The sequence below is a fragment of the Esox lucius genome, chromosome 7 (genome assembly GCF_011004845.1).
Source record: "Esox lucius isolate fEsoLuc1 chromosome 7, fEsoLuc1.pri, whole genome shotgun sequence".
Classification (NCBI taxonomy): domain Eukaryota; kingdom Metazoa; phylum Chordata; class Actinopteri; order Esociformes; family Esocidae; genus Esox; species Esox lucius.
Genome location: NC_047575.1, coordinates 10,307,340 through 10,329,529, shown reverse-complemented (window position 1 = coordinate 10,329,529; position 22,190 = coordinate 10,307,340). Strand labels below are relative to the sequence as shown.

Genomic DNA, 22,190 nt, shown 5'->3' with positions numbered 1-22,190 from the left:
TCAGGTATAAGCTGCACAAATCACTGTGTGGGCTGCTGAGTTGCATTTAAACCCACAGTTTACTCCAATTTTCCATTTGGAAATATGCGACGGATGCTGATTGGAAGACTGCGCATGGAACTTGGAAAGCTTGTTTCTGCCCGGCTTCATTCGGAAAGGCCGTACCCAAACTGACCCGCCTCCTGGAAAATGAACATACCGACACTTGGAGAGGTCAAATGATTTTATTGTTCCACCGTGATGGTGCCACACATGCCTAGCATCACACACACACACACGCACGCACACACCCGCACACATTGTGTTACCACAGACACCACATAGATCACCACGCTCCCACCATAAACATAATGAACAAGAACAAGTGCAACCGGTCATAAGTGAGATACACCACCGAGGAGAAATAAGAAAAACAGTAAGAGATAGATAACCAGGTCTGAAAATTACTAATTGGACCGAGTGGCTTGCCAGTGTTTGGGTTAACGGTGCACAGCTCAGATATCTGGCGCTACCATGGGTCCATCAGGAGGTGCTGCTTTGGCCAGGTGTCATCCAGGGAGATGTGTGGGTAAAGAAGCTAAACACTTTTCTCCTTATTATGGAGGAGCCGGCTCACACTACTTCTTCGTCCATCCATACCCTAACGCTAGTCATCTCACACTTCTTCGTCCATCCATACCCTAACGCTAGTCATCTCACACTACCTCTTTGTCCATCCATACCCTAACGCTAGTCATCTCACACTTCTTCGTCCATCCATACCCTAACGCTAGTCATCTCACACTACTTCTTCGTCCATCCATACCCTAATGCTAGTCATCTCACACTACTTCTTCGTCCATCCATACCCTAATGCTAGTCATCTACTTGGTCACGACAGCAATGCGGGAACCCTTTGGCCTTGTCATTATTTGTACACTGAACAAGTTCCTCTATAGATATTTGCCAGCAATTCTGCTCTTACCAACCAAATAAACATTGGTAGATGTGTCCTTCAAGTTGATGTTTGTCACGATTTGTTGCGCCTCAAGTGCAGTTTCACAACCTTGATAGCAACAGACAGGCTTTATGAAATTATTTTATGTTAATTGGAAAATAAAGTGGTATATGATATCATAAAAAAATTAACAATATAAAAAGATGGCATAGCATTATACGGTCAATGATACCTTTGTGAATATGAAAAGGCAGAATACAAAGTTTACAATCAACACGTTTGGTTCTTTTCCCCGTGAAAGTTACAGTACTGTACAATTTCAAAATCCTAACTAAAACAAAGGAACATGGCACAAGTTAAAAACGTTAAACGCTCTTTTTCCGATTGCATCGGTTTTGGACTCAACGGTTTGGGGGAGTTCCCGAGGGCCTCTTTGCTTCTAGATGTCCAGCAGTGGGGTCTGCCAGGGGGGTGTGGCTTGGGGTCGGTCGGTGGCGTGGTCGAGTTTGGATTACCTAAGTGAGGGGCTGGGAGTCAGACGTAGGTGGCAGGGCTTGGAAGGGATCGGGGGCTTGTTGCCACGGGGGGGAGGGGACTGCACTGGGGTCGGGGGGCTCTTCACGCTGAAGGTCTTCATGAGCTGAGCCACCCGGCCACGCCCCGTCAAGGTGTCCACGCCCCCCTCAGACAACACGTCCTCCGACATGGCCCTGCGAGAGGCCGCCGTCACACGGATATCTGGAGGAGAGAAACAGAGAGAGACGCCGAGATGGAGAGAGGGAAGTAAAATAAGACATAGTGAGAAGATAGAGATAGAAATAGATAGACAGAGAGAGAGAAATTGAGAAAGACAGAGAGAGAGATAAAGAGAAAGAAATGGAGACCGATGATGATAGACATTAATGTAGACATAGAGAGATTCATATGAAGAGACGGACAGACAAGACATGAGACGATCCGTTAAATGTGCGTTGTGTCAGGTAACTGAGCTGACTTCCAGGGTGAGACATTACCATGCGTTTTGGTGTGTTGCCCAGCATCCCTGTGACTGGGAATGCTAATGAGAGGTGTGTGAGCCAGCCTAGTGCCAGCAGGGTACATTCTCCCTGAGCCAATCTCCTCTTCTCACCTATTTCTTCACTCCCCCCCACGCCCCCTCCCTCCATGTCTCACTGTGACTCCCTTCCTGGGCTGTGGTCTGCCGGACCGGAGGTCATCCTCAGAGGAAGTGGAGCAGGGACGCAGCTGGGTGTAGTCGACGCGTGCGCAAACTCGCGTGCTGGCGACTGTGTGTAAGAGAGAGGCACTGCGTTTGGGAGGGGGGGCGTAATTGAAGGACGGGAGTGGAGGAGTAGAGGGAAGGAGGACCAGGGGGACAGCGATGAGGAGCAGACAGACGCTGTTCAGACACCAGAAGGTTTGAGGAGCTGAGTATTTTTAGTGCCGTCCCCGGGGGACACAGATGTGTGAGCGCGCACACACACACACACACACACTCTCACGCATCCAAAAACACGTACAGAGGCACGTGTACACACACGCTTTCCACACCAAGCTCATTTTCCAACACATTTAAATTGTCAGCCACTTGGACTCTCACACCACATTCGCCCTAACACACAAATGCACGCGTGCACCCATATACAAAAGCGCAGTGTTGAGGAAGCTACTCTGAAGAGGTAGTTTACCAAACTACCAATTACTCCACACTGAAAGACATTCAACTGAACTAAAGTTACTAAGAAAATTATTACAGTACACCCAAACTACTGGAAAGGAACATATGCACATCGGTAAATCTGTTGGGTCACTGATTACAAATTGAAAGATCACTTTAGGGATGAAATGTCAAAGAATGTATAGATACACCAATTACACACTAAGCGGTTTCAAGTGAGATCCAGGCAAAATGATGGATTGCTTATGTCACAGATGTGACAAACGCCTTTAATAGCTGTTTATACTTTGGCCCAGGTGCTCCTAATTGAGGGTTAACTCCGTCAATAATGTAGTAATGGGATTGCTTCCCTCTGTTTTCCTACCCCCCCCACACTTTTTAACCCTTGTTTCCGTTGTTAGAGGTGAAAGCTACGCTGTTCAGGCGGACATCTTGTTTTTCATTGCGGCAGGGATATATTGGGAGCCTTGATTTTGCTAAGAGAAGTGTGAGCGTGGTGAGAAGAGAGTCAGTGTTAATTGCTGCACTGTTTTTCATCCACCTGCACTGAAACCTCTGACAGGATGTATCATATCAACTGTAACATCGTTCACAAAACAAGCAACAACAATTGGGCTAAGCTATGACCTACAGTTGTGCTCAAAAGTTTGCATACCCTTGGATATTTGATAATATACAGTGGATATAAAAAGTCTACACACCCCTGTGAAAATGTAAAAAAATGAGACAAAGATAAATAATCTTCTGTCTGACAGATTTGGAGCGCTTATGCGCTTATGCAAAGAACAGTGGACAAATTTTGTCAAGTCAAGATGTGCCATCGTAATAGATTCCTACCCAAAAAGACTGAGAGCTGTAATAAAATCAAAAGGTGCTTCAACAAAGTTTAAGGGTTATTGTACGTTTTTTTTTTCATGTCTCCCCCTCGAAGATTTCGGTTTGTTTTTCAATTGAATTGTTCACATAATAGGTCACATTAAAAGTGGAAAAAAGTTCTGAAATGATTTATCTTTGTCTCATTCTTTTACTTCACAAAAACCTGACATTTTCACAGGGTTGAGTATACCTTTTATATCCACTGTATTTACAATTTGTAAAGAAAACATGAGTGAGCAGGCAAAAGATGTATTTTATTTCTTATGGGATTCATATTCAACTGTAGGTCATAAAAGAATGGCACAATCATAAAACAAAACATGGCAATAAAAAATTAAATTAACTCACCCACCCCTGTTCAAAAGTCTGCACACCCTTAGTTCTTAATACTGTGTTTGCCCCCTTTAGCATCAATGACAGCATGCAGTCTTTTGTAATAGTTGTCTATGAGGCCACACATTCTTGCAGGCGGTATAGCTGCCCATTCGCCTTGGCAAAATGAGTCCAGGTCATGCAAAGTCTTTGGTCGTCTTGCATGAACCGCACGTTTGGGATCTCCCCAGAGTGACTCGATGATATTAAGGTCAGGAGACTGTGATGGCCACTCCAGAACCTTCACCTTTTTCTGCTGTAACCACTGGAGGGTCAACTTGGCCTTGTGCTTAGGGTCATTGTCATTCTGGAAAGTCCAAGAGCGTCCCATGCACAGCTTTCAAGCGGAAGAATTAAAATTGTCTGCCAGTATTTTCTGAAAACATGGTGCATTCATTTGGCCATCAATTTTCACAAGATTCCCTGTGTCTTTAGAGCTCACACACCCCCAAAACATCAGTACGCCACCACCATGCTTCACAGTGGGAATGGTATTCTGTTCACTACAGGCCTTGTTGACCCCTCTCCAAACATAGCACTAATGGTTGTGACCATAAAGCTCTATTTTGGTCTCGTCACTCCAAATGACAGTGTGCCAGAAGCTGTGAGGAGTGTCAAGGTGTTGTCAGGCATATTGTAACCAGGCTTTTTTGTGGCATTGGTGCAGTAAAGGCTTCTTTCTGGCAACTCGACCATGCAGCTCATTTTTGTTCAAGTATCATCGTATTGTGCTCCTTGAAATAAAACAACACTGTCCTTTTCCAGAGCTGCATGTACTTCTCCTGGAGTTACCTGTTGGTTTTTCTTTGTTTCCCAAACAATTCTTCTGGCAGTTTTGTCTGAAAACGTTTGTGGTCTACCTGACCTTGGGTTGGTATCAAGAGATCCCCGAATAATCCACTTCTTAAGAAGTGATTGAACAGTACTGTCTGGCATTTGCAAGGCTTTTGATATCTTTTTATATCCTTTTCCATCTTTATAAAGTTCCATTACCTTGTCATTCAGGTCTTTTGACAGTTCTTTCCGGCTCAGTATCTAGCCTGCTCAGTGCATCCACGCGAGAGCTAACAAACTCATTGACAATTTATAAACAGACACTAAGTACAATTTAAAAAGACACAGGTGTGGGAAATTCCCCTTTAATTGCCATTTTCACCTGTGTGTGTCACCTTGTGTGTCTGTAACAAGGCCAAACATTCAAGTATATGTAGACTTTTGATCAGGGCTGTTTGGGTGATTTCTGTTATCGTTATGATTGAAAAAGGAGCCAAACAACTACGTGATAATAAATGGCTTCATATACTGAATGATCACAATCCTTAAATAAAATTTGCATTTTTCAAAATCACTGACAAAATGTCACAGGGGATGCAAACTTCTGAGCACCACTGTACTTTGGATCCTTGTTCGATGTTTTTCTGCTCAATCCTCCGATCCTTTTGACTACATAACAGAAACGTAGAACTTCCTTTGGTACAGCTGTCCTCTGGGCTTTCTGTCAGACATATCTATAATGTGGGATTTTGTCATTTGTACTTACAGTTTACAACGACACAACTGAGAAGAGTTTTAAAATACGTTCCAAACATCACATCATGTGGAAATATGTTCAGTTGGGAACAGGTCCGTGATATTTGGACTGTCCACACTCTGCCACAAAAAAACGGATTCCTGGATGATCTGTTGTGGTATTTAAATGAATGACTCTTCTGGAGTCGAGTCCAGTGATGGCTGGGAATAATAATATCACGGGACGTTAGAATGGAGCGCTGTATTGCGAAAGGACCAATAACGTATGATTAAATAATGCAAAGGATGTGCAGATCTTTAGACAGTGGAGGGGCGTGGTTAGAATTGATTTAGGTCAACTTCTGACACTGTACCAGAAAACAATGGATGACCAGGTTGCAACAAAATCACTACCTGGATTTATATGTACCAAGCTGCTGCAAAAAATACTGGAATTCAATTACTGTCAATAAATATTTCACCACTCCCTAACACTGAAAACAAGTACGCAAACACACATACAGAAATGTTCCGTTTGCAGTAATGAAGCCGAGAAAGAAGCACGTACAGCTGGCTACTCCCACCTCTCCTCTGGCCCCCTGCTCTGAGAGAGAGGAGAGGTGTCGGGGAGGAAGGAGACGGAGACCAGGAGGAAACCAAGAGTGACATGAAGCAATGGAGGAGAGCCCGAGATAGACCCAAGTCTGATATACAGCTATGGAGGAAGAAACGGATGGGGAAATGGAGGGAGAGACAGAGAGAGATGTGTTGAAACAAATGGGGGACCCACAGAAAGAGATATTTATTTATCTCTGACTAACCCTACCACATAAAACTCAGAGGCACTCACAGAGCATAGAGGGTCTGTGAGCGGTCCAGGAGAGGTAGTCTGTTTTGTGGTCAAAGAAGCTATAAAAGCAAACACTTGATGGCGGTGAGGCATAAAAGGGAGGCCTAAGCTGGCTTTTAAGGTTTTACTTTTCGTTTGTTGTTGTTGTTTTTTCTCTCACCTTTCTCCCCCCCCCCCCACTTTCCTCACTCCCCCTCCCCCCCAGCCTCCATCCCTCCCTTCCTCTCTGCCCCCTGACCCGCGGTTCCTGTGTTAATGTCCTCTCGCCGCACTGCGTGGGCCAGCCTCTGATTGTCTCGCTGTGTTGTGTGGTCGCCACGGAAACCCTGGATAGGCTCCAGCAATTGAGGCGGACACACACGCACACACAAACGCGTTCATGCACGCACACACACACACACACAAGCACGGAATCACACACGCGTGGTCGGAGGCATTGGGGGTTTTTGCGCTCTGGGTCTTGGTGTTGGTTTCGATAGGAATGCTAAATGCAAGGAGTCTGCACGTGTGTGTTGTGTGTATTTGTGTATATATATATGTGTGTGTGTGTGTGTGTGTGTGTGAGAATGTGGATACAGTGAGGTGATATTATTAAGAAGAAAAATAATGTTTTTTTCATTTGGTCCTAAGTGACCAAAGTTAACTTAATCCCTCTCTAGAGGGAGAAACCAGACGCCAGACCAACCTGTCTTAACAAACCAACAACTACCCAAACCCACGCCAAGCATTCTGCCTGAAACCCAAAGCCAAACATCCCAGCTTTGTCAACGCAAACGGAGCGGAAAGAAGCTGTCCGCTCGGCGGGTTTACTAACTGTGCAGCCATTTGTATGAAACCTTGGCAGCAACACCTGAGCACAGTAACACAACCCTCCTGCTTCGAGTCTCTGCAATACGATCGCTGTGCCTTCAAACGGACCTCTGAGGCGGCTACCACGCTTCACACCCCAGCCTGAACCTAGCCCGGCCAAAGCCCAGCCCTAAGCCCAGCCTAGGCCAGCCTAGCCCTTCACCGTTAGGCGGGGCTGCGGCACCGAAATAAAGCAGGCCTATCTCTTTAAGTACCCCCCTCCTCTCCTGCAAAATGGGGGGGGGGGGGCAGAAGTGGGGCAGAGGGCAGAATTCTGGAGCGGCACGTCTGTGCGCTGAGCCAGGCCGCGGGGGGGTCAGGGTGGGGAGGGGGGTGGGGGGGGGGGGGGGGGCTGGGGGCCCTGTCACTTATCAGCTCCGGCCAAGCGTTGCCCAGGGCCAGAGTTGGGAAGCAGCGCTGGAATGTGTGTCCTTCCCTCTGAAGGTGAAGAGAGGAGACGAACGCCGAGGGAGGGAGGCACGCACAAACACACACGCACGCACGCGCGCACACGCACACTCTCACGCACACACACACACGCACGCACACACACACCCGAGCCAGCAGCTGCAGGAGACCGATACACACGTAGACAGATATACACGCACACACACGTTCCCCTACTAACTACCTCAACCCCCTCACCATTGGGGTGCTCAAACACGCATCACATCGACGTGCATCGACGTGCAGGGACGCAGGTCAATTTACACATACATCAAGAGACTCACATCTTCTACAGAAACCTGCACAGGAACACACTGAATCCCCACGGAAAACCTGTCAGAAGGCCTCATTTCTATCTCTGTCGGTCTCTGTCTCTCACTTCCTGCCAAGCTCTGATCAGCTATATTTCCATGACTAAAACGTGCTAAAGAGAACGATCCTATTCCAATTAAAACAATTAAACACATGCTTGCTCGTGTGGTCACACGGCTTCTCTGTGTTTTTTTCAAATGTTTCTGTGTGTTCTATTACAGCGACACAATTAGGAGGCGTTGGGTTGGAAGTGTGAAAGAGTCACATTTTTATTTGACGACACGTTCCATTGAAGACCAGATCAATTTAACTTTGTTTGAATTGAATTAACCTCAGCCAGAACAAAGAAACCCAATTGTTGATCTCGTTGTAAGGTAAGTATTTTTCCAGCAGGGGGAGAATCTAGACAAGTCAGACTGTTTTGTTCCTGCTAATGCTGGTTTAAGGCCAACTGCACTGTGCCGAGTCATCCACTGGGTGGTGCTGTTCTCACTTCCTCTCAGTCTCTGTGTCTGGTTTGTGAACTGGGTCACTTGTCTGCCAGGCAGGGAGGTGTGCTGCTGATCAAAACCACCACTCAGTCCTGATCACCCATACGAACACGTGGTCCAATTACTGCTTACACGACAGATATTACACAATTAGGGAAAACCAGATTTCCTGAGAAATTCTATGAAATAGGGAAGGCCAAATAATTTTTTTATTAAATGTTTTAGAACAGAGGCATTGGACTCTTGCCCAACGGTTTTCTGTTCTACCTCATCATTATTTGCAACCACCCGGTGCCCCAGGTCTAAATAAGTACCTGAACAGAGGATTCAATTGGAAAAATTGAGTGAAGCACCACAATTGTGAATAAAGGAGATACAGGAAGTGGCGATACAAGAAAGGAGAGATACAGGAGGGAGAGACAGGAAGTGGAGACATAGGAAGGGTAGAGACAGGAAGTAGAGATATAGGAATGGAAGACACAGGAAGTGGAGGCATAGGAATGGAAGACACAGGAAGTGGAGGCATAGGAATGGAAGACACAGGAAGTGGAGGCATAGGAATGGGAGACAGAGGTAGGGGAGACAGAGGTAGGGGAGACAGAGGTAGGGGAGACAGAGAACAGGGAGAACAGGGAGAGATACTAATGGGGGAGCGGCTCCCTGAGAGCGATCAGTTGAGAAATACGGGCTGTGTGACTGATAAAGTCCCAGTCGACTGGGCTTTCCCACTACGGCCGGCCTGTTTTCAGTCTGCCAGTCCAGAAAGATTCCAGTGAGCTGAGGCAGTGTTTGGCTAGGACACTCGGCTGGGCAAATAAATCGCCTTCGCAAAACCGCACCAGAAAACTTCACCTAAGCTATGGGTCTGAAGGAACTCTCGTGTAACTCTCCATTAGAAACACACAAGCTAGTAATTCTTGCAAATCCAAGAATCATTCTCACATAGCCCCAGTACACACAGAATTACAAATCATATCTATATTTTGGATGTTTGGGGCCAAACCATAAGGTGCAGCTTTGTTGTGTAACAATGTAAAATAAAAAGGACTCTGGTGACCTACACCATTTCTCCCTCCACTGTCATTCACTACATGTATGAGCACACACCCTGTTGTAACGTGAATGGAATAAATTTCCCAGAATGCTATACTCCCTTACCTCGGCTGCTCGGTGTCTCCTGCGGTTGGGCCTCGGCTGGCTCCTGTGGGTGGAGTCTTGATGTTCCGGACAGCGGTGTAACGTCGACCTTCTCTGGAGAGTGTGTTTTGGCGGTGTTCTTTAGAGATTCCCTTATGGCTGTGCCTCTAGCTACAGATGAGGCCCCGATGGCCCTGTGGAAAGGGGCTGGGGTGTAGATGCTAGGGACCGGAGAGCGGGAGAAGCTGGGGGTTTGGAACGATGTCGCAATCGGGGGCGGAGGTGTCTGGACACGACTGAGTATGGGGGAGGTGGTTCTTGGAGTTGGGGAAAGTGCGATGGTGCTGGGAAGAGGGGACGGTTTGGAAGTTTTAGGGACAGAGGGTGGAGGCTCGACAGGGGTCATTGGGACTGTTTTGGGGACAGAGGGTGGAGGCTCGACAGGGGTCATTGGGACTGTTTTGGGGACAGAGGGTGGAGAGTCGACAGGGGTCATTGGGACTGTTTTGGGGACAGAGGGTGGAGAGTCGACAGGGGTCATTGGGACTGTTTTGGGGACAGAGGGTGGAGGCTCGACAGGGGTCATTGGGACTGTTTTGGGGACAGAGGGTGGAGGCTCGACAGGGGTCATTGGGACTGTTTTGGGGACAGAGGGTGGAGGCTCGACAGGGGTCATTGGGACTGTTTTGGGGACAGAGGGTGGAGAGTCGACAGGGGTCATTGGGACTGTTTTGGGGACAGAGGGTGGAGAGTCGACAGGGGTCATTGGGACTGTTTTGGGGACAGAGGGTGGAGGCTCGACAGGGGTCGGTGTGATAGCCTTTTTTGAAGCTTTGGCAGAGCTCTTCTCTAGAGTGTCTCTGATGAGGTTTTTGGAGCTGGAGAAAGGGGTCTGGGAGGAGCTGGAGACTGGTGGAGGTGAGGAGCTGGAGATGGGTGGAGGTGAGGAGCTGGAGACGGGTGGAGGTGAGGAGCTGGAGACGGGTGGAGGAGAGGAGCTGGAGATGCGGCTCAGTGAGGAGCTGGAGACGGGGGGCGACGTAACAGTCTTGGGAATAAGGGAAAGTGTGGAAGGGCCAACTTTGGGGTGAGGTCTGTAGGACAGCAGGACTGGCGTTTCCTCCGGAGCTTCTACCTCCAACTCCTTATTCAGCCCAACCTGCTGGGGGAGCAGGAAAGAAGATTCACTGCCTGGTAGTACCTCATTATTTGTATATTTAGTAACATTTATCTTGTGATTAATTAAACCAATCCATTTAGGTTATCACAAGTGTTGATGGAATGCTTCCATATACAGTGAGTTAAGCAACATCACACTTTGATTTGGTGGGGGGAGGGGGGCAGGGGGGAGGGGGGCAGGGGGGCAGGAGGGACCTGAAAGGTTTTACAGCTCCGTATTGAAGAGATGTGCGCTGTGAGCCAGTCCCCTTTAAGGCAACCTTTTCTTTAATCCTCTGCCCTCCTAATCAAGGACCTCTGCCGTCCTCCCCCAGTCTCTGATCCACAAACTCCCCCCTGAAGCACAACTACGTCAGCAGCCCCCTCCCTCCTCATCCACGATCGGCCAAACATCGCAGCCAGATGGATGAGTCATTGGCTCAGTTAGTGTTCAAAATCTGAATTCCACCAAACCAACCTTTAACAAGTCGATTTTGTCTCTCTGACTAATCTGATGTAATCATCGAGTGGTCACGAGCAGGGGGACATTCACACGTGTCATATATATTGTATACTCATGTTTCTAATTATGATCTAATCATGTATTTACTAGATGTATTCTTCTTTTGGCCTCCAGAGGGGGTTGCTGTCTCTTCTAGTGTCCACCAGATGAGCCCTCCCTGCTGTCGTTCTTGCACTAACTAATGTTGAATGAGAGCAGCCAACAGCTATTGTACGATTGTACTAAGACCTAACCCTAACTATTTTAAAGGTGTCGGGCTCCATTCATTCTTCTCACCCACCCAGTTTCAAAAGGGCAGCACATTTGGTGGGCGGAGGTGTGCATCGGCATATTTGGGAGGAGTTTCGGGTGGGAACGCTCGGGCGTTCTAGGGGGAGCGATTTCTCTCGCTATCTGGTTTGGTTGCGTGCATCGGGACAAAAGAGGAGGAGAGAGGAAAGGCGTGCGACCGTACCCTAACCCTCTGGAGACGGTCTCGCAGTCCAATCCATCAGCGAACTGACGCATCACACTCACGGCCAATGGTTTAATTCCCTGATCAACTTTATCAACCATCTGCTCCAGGGGAGCCCAGAAACCCAATGAGCCCAAGTGATTCAGCTCGTGTTACACACGCGCACGCCCCGACCGCCACATTCATGCACGCGCACACACACTCAAAGGAAGACAAGACGAAACCACTCCCCACCCCCACACCGGCCTGCCTTTGGTGGAGCGCTGGACATACTGGAACAGGCCGCGATAGTTCAGCTGCTCCCCCTGAGACAGACCAGGGTGGTGTGGATGGGCAAGGGAGCGAGGCCAAGGACGGCTGGAACAGAGAGACAGACAGAGGGAGAGACAGAGAGAAACAGCTGGGGGAAAGAGGATCTGAAGAGAGGCTGAGATTGAGGGGACAGCTGCCATAACCTCCGCGCCCTGGATCCAAGGAAGAGATGGGTGGGGGGGTTGAGAGAGAGAGAGAAAGGGGTAGGGAAAGACAGAAAGACAAGGGGTGTGGTTGCCACTCTCCGGAAGAATTGGAGACATGTTGAAGCCATTATTTCGGAGAGAGGAACGTGGGGGGGGGGGGGGGGGTTTCGCACTCGTAAACCGTACTTAGCCGGGATATTCGAGAGAGTTGTTTTCAAATAAAAACCATCAATGGCTGTGTCACGGCTGTGGGACCCGAAACCCGACTCCACTAGAACCAGAAAGAAGATGGCTAATGTGTTGCTTTCTTGAGCCCATATTTGGACATGAGTACTAAGAATAAGACAGTAACGTTATGCTTCCCCGTCTCTGTTTACATGACACAGATGACATCATTGTTGGACGGCAAATTGATGCTCAAATGACTTCGCAGCAGGGAATAACCCAACCTCTTATTCAGCGGTTGGGTATGAACTCAAGTCAGTGTTAAATTGATGGGACTATTTTGGGTGGTATAAGGTTAACATAACAGGTAAACCTGTGTAGATAAACCACACTAGTACATTGATGCATCCCTACAGTACTACAGGATAAATAATATAAATGTATGAAAAAGCCTTTACAGTAGCCAAACTGAAATCCCTTCACATAACACTTACTTCTTCCAATGCAAGTTGGTCATTGTCTTTCTGTGACACCTGTGGGTTGAACAGACATTACTGGGTAGCCAGGGACTCAAGAACAGACCAAGTAGTAAAATGTTCAATACAAAAACATACCTCTAGAGGGGGCAATGTCCTCAATTCCTCACCATTCTCCTGCTGGAACAGGAGAAAGTGGATTTCAGGTGACACAATTAAAACAGATTTCACCTTCTCAGACCGCAACCTGTTATGAGTGTGTAGCAGCAAGTGGATAGTATTCATGCTTGAAAAGAGCTTCTGCTAACAGTGTAAGTACACAAGCCTAGATTTATGTCACCGTGATTATTCAGGCTGAGTGACAACGACCGGTTGGTAGAGGAACATGAAACGAGACTGGGTGGAGAGGGGTGGCAGGAACGGGACAATAGAAGGTGGAGGTGATGGCAGGCCCAGTGACGCAGCAAATACCAATACGGTTAGCATATAGGGATTGCCTTTTGTCAATTTAATTCAAATAATTTTCACTGATTGCTCTCTCCTGTCACTCTGCTGCAGACATCCAGTGAGATGTAGGTGCAGCAAAGAAAAGTCCCAACAGAGCGGACAGGACAGAAGAGGAGAGAGGAACAGAGAGGAGGATGTGGACAGGCTGGAAGGAGAAGATGAAGAGAGAGAAGTCTTTCCAGGTGACGGTTCTAATAAAGAGCACAAGGAGAAGAGAGAAGGAGAGGAATGGAACGAGGGGAAGAGTCAGAGAGCGAGAGAAGTAGAAAAAGGTGATTTATTTGGCCACTGAGCAATGACTCTCCCTGGAGAAAGTGTGTCTTACCGGCCTTGGGCAAGGTCCGAGATTAATGACCACAATGGGAAGGTCACCTCTCCACCCCCAAACACACACACACACAAACAAACACACACCTTTACATTGAGATGTATCCAAGGCTGTGTTTTAGTAGGCAGGTTTTCTCTTCCAGTTCTGAATGGTTCTGAGCCAACTCTATCAACCAGGTTGCTCTTCAGGGGGGTTATCTGGTGACTACAAGGACCAGGGAGGGGAATCAAAACAGGGGTGACATAAAACATGGAAACGAAAACGAAAGGGAAGACTTGAACTCAACAGCTCCACAGCATTCGGCTGTCTGAATGGCAGTATTTACGGACGTGTCTGCACCTTGCATTGTCGTGGAGCGTTGGAGATTTCCTCTCCGCAGACCCGGAGCAAATGAGTTTGGAGGTCTTCAGCTCGTCCACTTCTCCAATCACCATGACCGCCACGTCTCCATCCCTGCCCAGCAGCCAGCTGACATTCTTACTGGTGCCTACAGGACACGCGCAATTGATTACTGGAAGTCAGAGAGACAGACATTCCTTCCAAACAGTGAAACCTAGGTTTTTGTCAACAGTCAGTGATGGGCTCCTTACGTAGATGGGAGTGGAACAGAAAGTGAGAAAAAGCCATTATATCGTAAATTACTATGACGTGACTACATTAGGTTGAAGGACAATTTCACAATTATATTAGTTCACATGGTTTTAGAACTGTGAAAGTCATCTGTGGGCCAAGAAAAACTGTAATCCACGGTTACATCTTCGTTAAACAGCAATTAAACCTTAGCTGACTTTAGCCATCGCAAGCTGAAAACAAATAAATGCATATTTGGTTTGATGTTCCATAAACGTGGTTTGGCAACAAAAAAATACCCCATTACTTAATTAGATTTTGAGCTAGCAGTGGAAAAGTGGGGTGGCAAGAGTGTTGGACCAGAAACAAATAGGTCACTGGTTCTAATCTCAGAGCAAACCAGTAAAGAAATAACTATTGTTCTGCCCTTGAGCAAGGCACTTAACCCTAATTACACCCGTAAGTGGCTCTGGATGAGTGTGTATTCAATTATTAAAATGTCAATGTCAGTTATGGATGACAGTTTCCCTTTGGCCACAGACTACTATCAGGTTAAGCAACCATCTAACGTGTTTTATAATAGCAACATTCTCCTTTAAGCCTGAGCAATGTTCCTTGGTGAGAAACAGCTCCACAGATATCAGAAGAAACACTCCCACAGCTCCTACTTGCTTAAAAATATCCTTTAACTATTCTTGTTGTTTTGAAATATGTGTGCGTCTGTTTACGTATTTTCCTTTAAATGAATGACTTCGTCAAGGAAAGTAACATTTTTCATGCAGGTATGGGTTGAAAACAAGGGGAGGCACCGCTCCACACAGGATTTCTAGGGAACTGGTTCTGCCAGACTGTCCTGTGTTAACGGCGCTGCATTCCACCAGGATGAACCACGACGACAAGCCCTGAACAGCCCTGGCAGGTCACAACATACCAGCCAGGCCATACACACAGTGGGCAAACAAGCAACTCTTGACAGGCAAGGCTGTAACTTGTGGGATTTCAATAGCTACCCCTCTGGATTCTCTGAGCCCTATCTTGATACTCTTGTTACAGCACCCCCTAAACTCTGAGAATATCCCCCGGATAACGGTCCCCATGAACCTAACCTCAATCCTACCCGCCCCCCCCCCCCCCCATATTACGGAGCAACTGAAAAATGAGCAACGCCGTTTCAGATTGAGTATGTCTGTAACCAGCATCCTGTGGTATTTTCTGGGATGGGCGGACCTAGTTATTGAGGCAACAAGACGCCCAGCACTGCACTGCAGTTTATCTTCCGCCACTAGCAAACGCTACCCGAGTGCCACGTTCCGGGCCCAGTGCTCATTCATCCACACAGAAGAATGGACAGAATCACATGGCGAAGTACAAAACGTTGTACACACAGGAAGGAGAACTAACAGACATGCTAGATAGCTGGCGCACCCCGAGTGAGGCAGGCCGGCATGTTACATGTCATCCAGCTGTCTGAAATGTGTTTACACCAACACTCAACAGACAAACTAACCACACGCCTCAAAACTAAATGACACCGTGAACAGGGGAACACAAAACCTTTTTTCTACACCAAGACTCGTGGGCAAACCATATTTTTTCCACAAGCCTCAAAATCTGCTGACTTCCTGCTTTGCTTGCGGTTACTTGTGGGATGGATTGGACCATTGGGCCCTTCCTGCTTCGCTCTGACACGCAGGTCCTGCGCTTACAACGAACCAGCCAGAGCAACAAGAGCCAAACTGACTCCAATGTGAACCACGACCACGAGGTGTGCTACGAACTGGCTCCGCGGTCTTATAATGTCTGTGTAGGGGTGTATGTCACACAGGCTTGTATCGGGGGGAGGGGGCACCGACTCGTAGGAGCAGCTGCCCTGGCTATTAGCCGATAGAGAAGCCTCTGTTCACTTGCGCTCTCTGTCTGACATTCAGACACTTCATAATTAATGCTTTGTTGTGGACCGCGGACGAGCAGAGGCTTCCTCCTGACCTGACTCACACGTCAGTCAGAACTAATGCACAGACTGCCAAGCCCTATAGTGACCTACAGCTGGACGAAACAGAGGGTCCTTTTGATCCACTGTTGCAAACTCATATCCTTCTCTGTCGACCAAAGGCTCTCCTGAGAAACTCTGAGGTTAGTCTTGTGATCACAGATTCTTTCTATGGAATGTCAAGGGAAAACCCATTGTGAACGTGAACAATTACGATGCCCATCTCCCATTCAGAGACTTTGTACTAACATAAAGAAAATGCAGATGGGCCACATTCTGCATTACGCCAAACCAGTTTCAGGCTAACAGTTATGGCCTGACTCTCTCTGTTAGGGACATCATGTTTTCAATCAGCCGTCTACTCCAGGCTGGCTGACACACAATCCAAGGAAATTCTATTGGTCAGCTTTGGTTGACGTTTAACTGTGAAATGCTGGCGCTATTCCCACCTATCAAGTGTCCCTATTTAAATCCGTTATCAGTTCTTTGACACGCATTCCAGATATCACGCTCCCTCACGCACAGGACTACTCTGGGGACAAGATGATCCAGAACAGGGCCGTGTGCACATACACACACACACACATGCAAACACACAGACATAAACAGACACACACTCTTTCTTTGTTTCCATTAGGGAAGTAAGCAAATTCTGATCAGTTATTGTGCTGACGTTGCAGTCGTGCTGTTGTTGTTGTTGTGCTGTTGTTGGGTGTATCAGATTCAGATCGGCACCTGCCTGGGCTGTCGGTTGGGCTGGTTCACTGAAAAGACCCCTTTAAAAACACAATTGATTAACGAAGCAACGATTCAATCAATTGTGGTGAGTCATTTCCTCAAATGACATAGCTGGGCCACATCCTGCTATTTCAAGATGCAACAGGGTTATTTGAAGTGTCATTTGAAGTGACTAGAAACCTGAGTGGAAGCCCCCCCACTATTCTATCAGCCCAGTGACACTCCACAGGACGGGATCCTTCCTCCCAACCGCCAATGTTCCTGTTGCGTTGTAAAAGGTCCTGCTGTTGAGGAAACTGCACCTCATTATTCAACAAAAAGGTGTCATCATTTAAAGCCATCGCCTCCGTCCACACATGACGAAAAGATGATGCTAACCCAGTAAAACAAAGTGAACAGCCTGCTGGCAGGCAGACAGACACAAGCAGTAGTTGACACTGAAAACACCAGTGGTAGACACAAGCACATCACAGGATGTCTGTCAAGGCTAAACCACATGCTAGCAGCTTAGTAGTTGATCAGCACAAAACAATGTATGGCAAGATACCTGACAAACCAAGCCTTCGTAAGACCAGATGTGTAGGTTTCAATGAAACGTGTTTTGTAGGCTCTTTTCACAAACAGGTAATGCTACTTTTCCTAAGCTCACAAATTATGCAGCTTCCTGTTACACAGACACCTGTGCTTAAGAGGAAGTGGGGCAGGGTTGACAGAGGTGTGAGGGAGAATGTGGCCGGTACCTGTCTTTGGCTTTGGTCGATGGTCGCCTTCTTTCTCCTCGCGTTCCTTCCAGCGCCGTACCTGCTCCTGTCTCATCTTCAGGAACAGGGTCTTCTTCTGGTCCTCGTTTAGGGCCTCCAACACATCCGGGTCAATGTACATGTCCTTTAGGATCTGCTGCAGCATGGTGGCGGTGGGTTAGCGAGCTGAGGTCTGTTCCAGCAGGTTCCCCGGTCCAGCAGGACGCGTTTGGGTGCAGTCCTGACCCGTTAGGTCGTCAGTTTCCTGAAGATGAGTCTGTTTCTAAACAAGCTTCATGAGGGGAAGAAGGTGGAGGTTCCTCTGTCACACACACACACAGACAGACAGACAGATGTAGGCTGCTTCCTCTGACGTCTTCTGTGATGACACTCCCTCCTCACACACCGGCAGAAACACTCACGTGTCGGTCGTCCTCAGCTCCCGTCAGGCAGCCATTGCTGGGAGACCCTGCATCAGGGGAAAACGGTACATCTGAAATCTCTGTCTGCAGATGACTGGCACTTCCCTGTTTGTTTATCCGGGTCCTGTCTCTTTTAGTTCTCACCCATGTCTCTGGATTTCCTTTCTTACCGTTTCTCCGCCTCCTCTTCTCTTAAGATTCAACCGCTCATGACCTTCTCTTGCAGTTTCAAGTAATCTACAGTATTCTACTGCCCACCACAGTAATCTACAGTAATCTAATCCTTCAGAAGAGGCAAACGTTTCAACCTCTGGTTTCCTCACTCAAGCCATGTCAAGGCTCTGTGACTGAGCGGCTAACAGTGTGGGAGGAGATTCCAAAGGAATGGGGCTGCTTCAGTCGGCAATAACCCCCACCCTACTCCTCCTACTCCTCCCTTCTCTTTCTCCACACACATCCCATTTCAACCCCCCTTTCCTTTTTTTCCCTTCTCCCCCCAAACTCCCACGAGACAGCTGCTCCATTTTAACATGGTGGTTGTTTTAACACGGGCTGTAACCCAACGACGGGCTCGCATCCCGGGACAGAGAGTCAGCCACTCTAAACGAGGGGCTGCAGGCACGGTGGTCACATTCACTAACAATAGAAACAGCACAAGCGACACTTGGAGGTAGACAAAGGCTGCCGGTGGACCGAGGACTGTCAGTGCAGACAAAACAGTGCTGGTTTACACGCGACACTTGGGGGTGGGGAGTGGGGGGAAATGATGAGACGAGAAGCAAGGGAGCGAGTCAGTGATAGAGAATTGAGCAGAGGAAAGAGGTGCTGTTGAAGGAGGATGTACTCACAGTGGGGTGAAGGCGCTCCTCAACAGAGTGACTACCCGGGAGAAGGAGGCTTCCACAGCGGTTCTTCTTCCTTGCCTTTGTGTGTGACTGGGCTGATGACATCACAGCATTCCATGAACTGTCTCTCTCTCAGACTCTCTCTCTCTCTGGACACACACACACACACGCGCACCCACACACACTCTGTAATTCTTTGGGTGGGCAAAAAAGGAAAGTCAGGAAACAGCACTCAGCTGCCCTAGCTGTAAAAGAAGTAACAGCATCCTGTTGAGCAGGGCGAGAGAGAGGTAGAGAAAGAGTCTGAGAGGAAGCGAGGGAGGCAGAGTGCTGTATGACAGAGGGAGGAAGGGAGGGAGGGGGGAGTATTGAAACCAGCTGTTGTTAGTAAATCATGATTCTATTGCCTGGATTTTGCATTTGGATTCTAAAATAATAATAAAATATGAACATTCCAAGGGCACAGTAGGATTTTACTTGTCACATTTCTCCTCTGCAAAGTCTCAGCTTCCTCTGTTCTTATTTTCCAAACGCCCTACTCCTCCTTCCTGAAAGCATAGCTCCTCCCACCATTCAACTGCCCTCCTCTTTAGAACATTGTTGGTCCCCCAGTCGAGATTCTATTAATTTCTCAAACCAAACAAACCACTGAAAAACACTAATTTAAAAAAAGTATCAAATACATGAAAGCCTATGAACTACAGTTGTCTTCAGAGATGTCAATATCTATTGTATGAAATGGCCCCACTTCCAAGTTTCAATTTCAGTTCAACAGCACTCTCTGGTGTTCAAACCCCTTGGCCTGTAAATTATTGTTATTATACACAAAATGTATTTATTCAAAATCTTGACAAAAATAATTTCGTTTTGACCAAAATAATTTCTTTAAGACATAAATAATTTTCTTTTGAGGACATGGATAAACTGAAACATAAAATGGACATAAAGGCTTATACGGTCTTTAAGTAGTGAAGAGTAACAGCTGGCTGGTTTCTTCTTACACGGAAAACAATGTATGTTTCAATAACCAGTTTTTTTCCTGTGCTTGTTTTCTTTAAAATAATCACTTCTCAAGGTCCATCAAATTAAGAAAATGCTTTAACCAATTGCTCCATCTGCTGGTTGTAAATGGTAAGTCCATTGTTTTACGTAAGATTAACACTTGATTGACATTTGATTTGTTATGTATTTTATAAAAAATAAATTACAATCTATTATTGTAAGGTAGCATTGGTGATATATTAGAATGTATTTGCATGAAAAAAAAAGAAATATATTGCTTGCATAAGTATTCGACAGCTGTGCTGTACACTCACCTAAAGGATAATTAGGAACACCATACTAATACTGTGTTTAACCCCCTTTCGCCTTCAGAACTGCCTTAATTCTACGTGGCATTGATTCAACAAGGTGCTGAAAGCATTCTTTAGAAATGCTGGCCCATATTGATAGGATAGCATCTTGCAGTTATTGGAGATTTGTGGGATGCACATCCAGGGCACAAAGCTGCTCTATTGGGTTGAGATCTGGTGACTGTGGGGGCCATTTCAGTACAGTGAACTCATTGTCATGTTCAAGAAACCAATTTGAAATGATTCAAGCTTTGTGACATGGTGCATTATCCTGCTGGAAGTAGCCATCAGAGGATGGGTACATGGTGGTCATAAAGGGATGGACATGGTCAGAAATAATGCTCAGGTAGGCCGTGGCATTTAAACGATGCCCAATTGGCACTAAGGGGCCTAAAGTGTGCCAAGAAAAACATCCCCCACACCATTACACCACCACCACCAGCCTGCACAGTGGTAACAAGGCATGATGGATCCATGTTCTCATTCTGTTTACACCAAATTCTGACTCTACCATCTTAACAGAAATCGAGACTCATCAGACCAGGCAACATTCTTCCAGTCTTCAGCTGTCCAATTTTGGTGAGCTCGTGCAAATTGTAGCCTCTTTTTCCTATTTGTAGTGGAGATGAGTGGTACCCGGTGGGGTCTTCTGCTGTTGTAGCCCATCCGCCTCAAGGTTGTGCGTGTTGTGGCTTCACAAATGCTTTGCTGCATACCTCGGTTGTAACGAGTGGGTATTTCAGTCAAAGTTGCTCTTCTATCAGCTTGAATCAGTCGGCCCATTCTCCTCTGACCTCTAGCATCAACAAGGCATTTTCGCCCACAGGACTGCCACATACTGGATGTTTTTCCCTTTTCACACCATTCTTTGTAAACTCTAGAAATGGTTGTGCGTGAAAATCCCAGTAACTGAGCAGATTGTGAAATACTCAGACCGGCCCGTCTGGCACCAACAATCATGCCACGCTCAAAATTGCTTAAATCACCTTTCTTTCCCATTCTGACATTCAGTTAGGAGTTCAGGAGATTGTCTTGACCAGGACCACACCCCTCAATGCATTGAAGCAACTGCCATGTGATTGGTTGATTAGATAATTGCATTAATGAGAAATTGAACAGGTGTTCCTAATAATGCTTTAGGTGAGTGTATATGCCAACTTTGAATTTCATGTCAGAAACACGTTTAAAAAAAGCTGGGACAGGGGCAGCAAAAGAATGGAAAAGTTGTGTAACACTAAAAAACTAAACCTGGTAGAACATCTAACAACATATTAGGTTAATTGGCAACAGGTCAGTAACATGACTGGGTATAAAAAGAGCATTCCAGAGAGGATGAGTCTTTCAGAAGTAAAGATGGGGAGGGGTTCATCACTCTATGAAAGACTGCACAGGCAAATAGTGCAACCATTTAAGAATACAATTTCTCAACGTGAAATTGCAAAGAGTTTGGGGATCTCATTATCTACGGTACATAATATCATTAAAAGATTCAGAAAATCAGAAGAAATCCCTGTATGCAAGGGCAAGGCCAAGGGACAAAGGTGGACTGGCGCAAAATGGAAAACTATCCTGTTGTCTGACGAATCAAAATTTTAAATTATTTTTTGGTAATCATGGACACCGCGTCCTCCGGGTTAATGAGGAGAGGGACCATCCGGCTTTTCTTATCAGCGCACAGTTCAAAAGCCAGCATCCAGGTTGGTATGGGGGTGCATTAGAGCACATGGCATGGGTGACTTGCACATCTGTGAAGGCACCATTAATGCTGATCAATATATACAGGTTTTGGAGCAACATATGCTGCCATCCAGACAGGATGGGAAGGCCTTGCATATAATGCCAAACCACATTCTGCATGTATTACAACAGCATGGCTCCGTAGTAAAAGAGTCTGGGTGCTAAACTGGCCGGCCTGCGGTCCAGACCTGTCACCCTTTGTAAACATTTGGCACATTATAAAATGAAACATATGACAAAGGAGACCCCAGCTGTTGAACAGCTGAAAT

At 46.8% G+C, this 22,190-nt stretch overlaps 1 protein-coding gene across 8 annotated transcripts; it reads right to left on the bottom strand.

Moving 5' to 3' along the window:
* Positions 1-209: 209 nt before the first annotated feature.
* zgc:100829 (uncharacterized protein LOC445149 homolog) lies at positions 210-19,134 on the bottom strand. 8 transcript variants are annotated; one of them, XM_029120934.2, is made up of 8 exons: positions 18,836-19,134; positions 17,566-18,034; positions 13,867-14,014; positions 13,614-13,731; positions 12,831-12,872; positions 12,711-12,749; positions 9,480-10,617; positions 210-1,675 (listed from the first exon to the last, which is right to left on the bottom strand). In XM_029120934.2, the coding sequence occupies exons 2-8, from the start codon at positions 17,729-17,731 to the stop codon at positions 1,449-1,451; spliced, it is 1,878 nt and encodes a 625-aa protein (XP_028976767.2). In that variant the 5' UTR covers positions 17,732-18,034; positions 18,836-19,134; the 3' UTR covers positions 210-1,448. The 8 variants fall into 8 exon arrangements, with proteins under 8 accessions (XP_028976767.2, XP_028976764.2, XP_028976766.2 ...); XM_029120931.2 differs by having other exon boundaries at positions 9,480-10,620; positions 18,836-19,133; XM_029120933.2 differs by having other exon boundaries at positions 9,480-10,620; positions 12,831-12,869; positions 18,836-19,133.
* Between the last annotated feature and the right edge of the window lie 3,056 nt (positions 19,135-22,190).